At 39.2% G+C, this 6,075-nt stretch overlaps 1 protein-coding gene across 1 annotated transcript; it reads right to left on the reverse strand.

The window, feature by feature from the left end:
* Positions 1–57: 57 nt before the first annotated feature.
* On the reverse strand, positions 58–6,075 carry GCK72_002359 (uncharacterized protein; the record flags this gene model as incomplete). The annotated part of the gene is made up of 17 exons (XM_053723388.1): positions 58–276; positions 321–461; positions 514–654; positions 1,587–1,808; positions 1,874–1,953; positions 2,001–2,104; positions 2,168–2,470; positions 2,518–2,774; positions 2,953–3,465; positions 3,574–3,760; positions 3,846–3,980; positions 4,029–4,199; positions 4,245–4,692; positions 5,317–5,488; positions 5,534–5,711; positions 5,761–5,915; positions 5,962–6,075. 17 exons carry the CDS (start codon positions 6,073–6,075, stop codon positions 58–60), a joined length of 3,540 nt encoding a protein of 1,179 aa, XP_053592033.1.

A 6,075-nucleotide genomic window follows, 5' to 3' on the forward strand; every position in this document is an offset into this window, starting at 1 on the left:
AAGTACAATTATTTGACAGAAATGTGGCGAGGAACGGAAAATTCAAACAAAAAAAGTTCAGAAGATATTCTTGTATTCCGGTGCAATGGTAATCGGCGAGGAGACAGTTGGATCCGCTGGAACTTGATGAGTGGCAGCTGGAACAGATTCAGATGATGTCGTGGTTGTTGAAGACGTTGTATTGTGAAGAACAGGTTGATATGATTGATAGAAAATGGGTTCATAGTATTGAAGTCGCATTTGAACCTCAGTTAGAGTATCTTTGAGTAATTTTATCTGCAAATTTAAGAGTTTAGACGGGACAGCGAGATAGAAATTACCTGATTTCTAAGCATCATATTATCCGTCTCCAATTGCATCTGATTCTGAACTCGTCGTGCACGGCAATTCAATGCGTATCCTCGGTTTTTGAGAGTTCTTCTTTTTTGTTTCCACTGCATTACCACATTTCTATCTTGACCCTGAGAATAAAAATAATTCTGAATGATTTAAAATTCAGAATGGGCGACTTACCATAAGTTTTTGATTAAGTTGCCTGACTGAGATGTGAGCAAGTTCTTCATCGGATAAATGATCGAAAGAGTGTGGGCTTGGTGATCCAGACGCTCTTGATGAGCTCACGGATCCAACGGAAGACATTGGACTCAACATTTGCTGATTATTATTCATAATGGAGTCGCTTGAGACAAAGCGAGCGGTTGAACACCACGACTTCGCAATAACTGAAACGTTTGCAATTTTTCGAACACTTTTTGGTTCAGGGAGAGGGAAAAATGGGTGGAGCCTGGAGCCCTGGAGTGACTCTGATAAGCGACGGTAGGTGGGAGGGAAAGTTGTTGCAGGCAGAACCAAATGTAAACATAAAGGAGGGGACAAAAATCGGCGGAAGCAGGCAAAGTCGAAAATGGAGTAACTTTGAGTTAACTTTGGGGTTGTATTCAAATGTATTCCATTCTGATTTTGTGAGAAATTAACTGAGGAATCAGGCAAAACTTAACCATTTCGTACTGTGAGTCACATCACAAATTCATGAGAACTGTCATCAGAATTTTGGAAAACTTGAAAAAAATAATCTAGTCGAATTTTTTCAGTTTCGGTAAAAGTATCATTTTTTAGAACAACTAGATCCCGTAGCCATGTTCAGTGCAGTGCGCAACTATTACTGAGCTTCTTCGCTATAATCAAGTTGAATCTTTTGAAAGGGTCCGTACAAAATATGGCTAAATATAAAAGTTGAAGTCCAGAATTGTTCTACATAGTCAACAAAACATAAGAGATTCTATAGAATCGTCGATTTTAGTAACACTCTGAAATTAGTGATTTTCGACTAAAATCTGGAGAGTACAGTACATTTCGCGATGACAATCTGCATAAATCTGTGAAAAAGCGTGAGTGTTAAAGCTCAAAAAACCCAAATTCAAAACAAAAAAGAAAGAAAACAACTTTGAACCGACAAGAGAGAAGGGATAGAGGGCAGAATGAGAGGATCTCTGGTCTGAAAATGGAGTATTAGGATCAACTATTAACTAAATATGGTTAAAGAATCTACCGGCTATGAGTTCTACTTCAAAATCAATCCAACTAACCTGTTCAAAATTGTCTTCTTGCGGGGGAGCAGTTGGTACAGTAACCACCGGAATAACTGGAACCATTGGAACCATTGGAACCATTGGAACAACTGCTTTCCCAGCAACAGTTGATAACACTGTTCGCATGCTATTCTCGATTGAATCAGCCAGAAGTGCTCCTACCTCGTCTTCCGCTTCTTCTAGTAGCAGGTTGGCAGCTGATGAGTTGATTTTCTCGTCCTAAAATATCTGTTTGTATAGAAAAAATAATTTTTAGGTACCTGATATCGTCTACAAGCATCCACTAACTGCTGAACATCATCGTCAAGCCCTTGTTGTTTCTTTCTTCCAACTATCGAAAAACTTCGAGAGAATTTACTCGCAGCTGGAAAATTTAACAGTTTTCTCTATTCCTGATTCCGAAAAAGATACCTTCTGTCTGTGTTGAGACATCAGTTGAATGAGTACTTCCTCTCGAAACCGGCACATGAACTGACGCCGTTCGAGTGACTCCGCCTCCCATACTTGACGATTTACTGGAAAATCTACATTTACTGGTAAAACATTAAAATATTAATAATGGTTTCTTCGAAACTCACCTTGCCGAACCACTTTGCACTGAAGTTCTCGCAGTTGTCTTCGATCCAAGATGTTGTTGTTTACTCGTACTATCATAAGCAGCTTGAGAATTTCCAAAGTGACATCTAATCAGTTTTGTAGTTGTATAAGATGCTCGAATATTCTTCTCCGGATGCATCAGAATTATATAGAGCTTCGGGAAGAATAGAAGAGCAAGAGCCACCGAAGCAGATAGTGAATAGGAGAAACTCATGACTAATGCTTTATGAGTTGTACCCATATGAAGAACGAGGAAGGCAATCCATACAACGACAGTACAGTACCTAAACAATAAATTTATTTCTAGTTTCCGGAACTCATGAAAACTCACATCGTAAACCCAATAAATTTTGCTTCATTAAAATTCTCCGGAAGGTTTCTTGTCTTGAATGCGTAAAGTGTACACAGAGTGATGAGAAAAAAGTCCCAGAAGAACGGAATTAGAAATGATTTTGTCTCCGTATCACACTCCAGGATCAGTTTTCGAGGCAGTGCATACTTGGCATACGTGGCATCTGGCCAGTCGCGCATCAGGCCGACGCCTACTATTACGCACTGAACAGCGACAAGAATCCATGTGATGACAACCTGGAAGCTGGTAGGATTACTTTGAGACTTTCTCTCTAATTGTATGTGTCTTTCCGCGACTCGTTTTTTTTCCTATTAACAAACTTCTTCAATTGGCTTCCAAAATGAGTGAATCTTCGGAAAACCGCTAACGAAATATGGATTGTCATGATACCAGAAATCAAAACACCTGACTCACCTGTGAAAAAGTGGTCAAAAACCTCGGCTTCTTCGTCAGTATCCTCTTTTTGCTCCCCGCCAATATCCTCGCTATTCGATTCGTTTTTGTCAGTAATGCAGAATAAACAACAGCAAATGCAATCGGAGGAATAACTCTTGTTATAAAACATGAAGATGTCGATGGAGTGGCAAGAAGAGCAAATGAGACAGCATAGCAAGCGACAAGTCCCGATAAAATAATATAAGAGAGCTCTCGAGTGGTACTTTTTACAACTGGAGTTGAATTGTGTCGAAGAAAAACAGCAAGAGTGGCAAGACTTGTGATGATTCCAGTTACTGCAAGGACTAGAGCAAGAATATGACCAAATGATGTCCAGGAGACAACTTCTGGAATGATATCTTCACATCCAGTTCGGTTCATATTTGGCCATGATCCAAGAGAACAGTTCATGCATTGATTCGTTGTTTTGTTGACGAATTGAAAATCAAGACAAGATTCACAAATCCAACAACAAGCCATAGTTTCTCTTTGCTGGAAATCAACAGACATTTATTTCAGTTTTACCGAGGTTTGTATTTGACTTTTAGTTTTCACACAAAATAAATGTGAATGAGGAATTTTCAGAGTAAAAACACTTACCCTCTGTCCAACTCCACACGGTCGACTACAAACACTTTCCGGTAGAATTTCAGTTTTATCGTAAAACATTGAACTAGCAGTCATATCCAATTCTTCGACACCGTAATCATTTATTGATTTAAACGATCCCACTTCATTGTACGGATTATCAAGATCTTTCGTTCCGATGTAGTTGAGAATGTCGTACCTGCAAATGTTTCTTTCCCAGTTGGTCAAGATAGTGGCGAGTTTCGAGTTATGGGTGCAAACCCACAAAACTCATTCCAACTCACCATGCTGGTGGATCCCCGTTTCGATCAAAATAAACTGGCTGTTTGAACTGATCACTGTACGTTACATTTAGCAGATATTCGTACAATAAGGTTCCATTTCTCGATAGCATTTCAGTGCAGAGAGTCGAGTTGTCTCTGGAAAATAAACTCAATAGCACGAAAAAGGTGAATTCAAAAACTCACCGACACCTATCCTGATACATAGCTTTCAGTCCCAAAGCAACAACTCGTATCGAATTAATCACTTGAGATAGTTTTGGATCCTCTTTGTATTGCTCGTCAAGATTCTCGTCTCCACTACAGATTCTGATGTTTTCATTGTTCTTGTCTTCTTTCGATACGGCAAATTGGCAACTGAATTCAGAAGTTTACAGACTATCACTTTTTGAAAGAACTCACTTAAATTTCTGCTGCCAAAACTCTCTAAACCATGGATTCATTGTATTATTCTCTGGATGAAGTGCAGTATAATATTGTCTGAATCCTGGAATCTTCGGAGCATGAATTCGAATCGAAAACGATCCCTCAGCCTCCTGCTCCAGGTCTTCCACAACATCGTTTCGATCAGCCCATCCATCAGATCCAATCCATTGAAACCGTTTCATTTGTCCTTTTCCATCAGCCAAATGTTTTTGAGCTTTGAAAAATTGTCTCATTGAAGCACCTTCACAGAAACAGACAACCACTTGAGGACGAGAGTTTTGAGAATCCAATCGAGTGAGGACCTGTCTATATTCTTGATCACTTGCTAGAGTTTTAATCTTTTCGGAGTAAGCTATACAGACAGATGATGATCGATGGGCAATCAATCTCTCCAGACTTTCGAATCCTTTTTCTCCGTAGTTTCCTGAAAGAATAAATTGGTTTGGTTGTTTTGTTTCAGTTTCAAGTAGCTCATTTTCTCAAATTCTTTTAAAGATAGAATCTGACATCCCGACTCAGCCGAGGATTCTGATTTGGAGTGGAGCTTTCAAATAAGTTCAATACAAACTTTCAACTTTCCCTTTTTTATTTTTTGATCCCTCTTTTCAATTTTTCCCTATCGTCAATGCCTTCTGAATAGATATCAACGTCTACTTCAGATGCCAACAATTTAATTATTTTCTCTTTTTGCACAAGAAAAATCCCCGCATCCACCCTCAATCCCTGTTTGAGCTCTCTTCCTCTCTTTTTGCTTGTATCATCAGATGGCAAAAACGAGATAGACACAAATTCGATTCCACTTGAAGCACCCGCAGGGCATAAGAAGAAGAAGAAAAAGAAGAAGTGAGTGAATAAGGAAAAGAGGTTAAAAAAGATAGAGAGAGGGGATGAAAAAGAGAGGGTGTATCATGTAAAACATTACTTTTTTATGATTCATTTTTGAGAAAAACTGTTGCTCAAAATCTGAGTGTACAGTAACCAGCACTTTACTGAGCACTTTTTTGACCAGTCTACTGTTAGGTTATAGTTTTAAATCCCCCAGACATACCTGCAGAATATAAAACAGCAACGTAAGTCCAATTGTAATGATGGAGAAGTCGATTAATCGCTTGTGCTTGAAACACGTCAGAAGGTACGACACGAAGGAAATAACCGAATTGTTCCTTGTCGGATAAATCAGGTGTGGTGGCAGAATATCCGACTTGAGGTATTCGAAAGACCTGGCAGAATTTGAATAATTGGAATCAAATCAATCAACAATTTACCTGTAATAAATTCTGAACTGCAATGGTCGATGAACTCTTTCCAGGTCCTATAACTGCCACCACTGGAACACTCTTCTTATTACAACCAGGTGTTTGACAACATGAACATTGTGCCACTCCTTCTCGTAAAAATGCAATCGTCTGCTCCATTGCTATTCGTTCTGTCCAGCATGAATCTCTGCAAGCATTTAATTATTGTTTTTTTCAATTGAAAAATAGGAACTAACCGTATAGATAAACCTAATTTAAACGGTAACTCTTCATTCAACTGTTTAACTGTGAGCATTGCTATCTCTGATCGTTGGATTCCATATTGTTCCCATATTTCTCCACAACTTTCTGATCCGGCGATTTGACGATGGATTGGAAAGAGGGCACCGATCTGCAAATTTGCAAACTTCAGTTCAATAACTTCCATGTCTCCTCACCTGAATTTCTCCATGAATCTCGGCCACCAACATTCGTGCTGACTGTTGAACAGTCGTCTTGGCGACGACGTCAACGACGCGAAGCATGAGAAGTGTGACATGACTGTAGAGCAT

This window comes from Caenorhabditis remanei, chromosome I (assembly GCF_010183535.1).
Source record: "Caenorhabditis remanei strain PX506 chromosome I, whole genome shotgun sequence".
Lineage (NCBI taxonomy): Eukaryota > Metazoa > Nematoda > Chromadorea > Rhabditida > Rhabditidae > Caenorhabditis > Caenorhabditis remanei.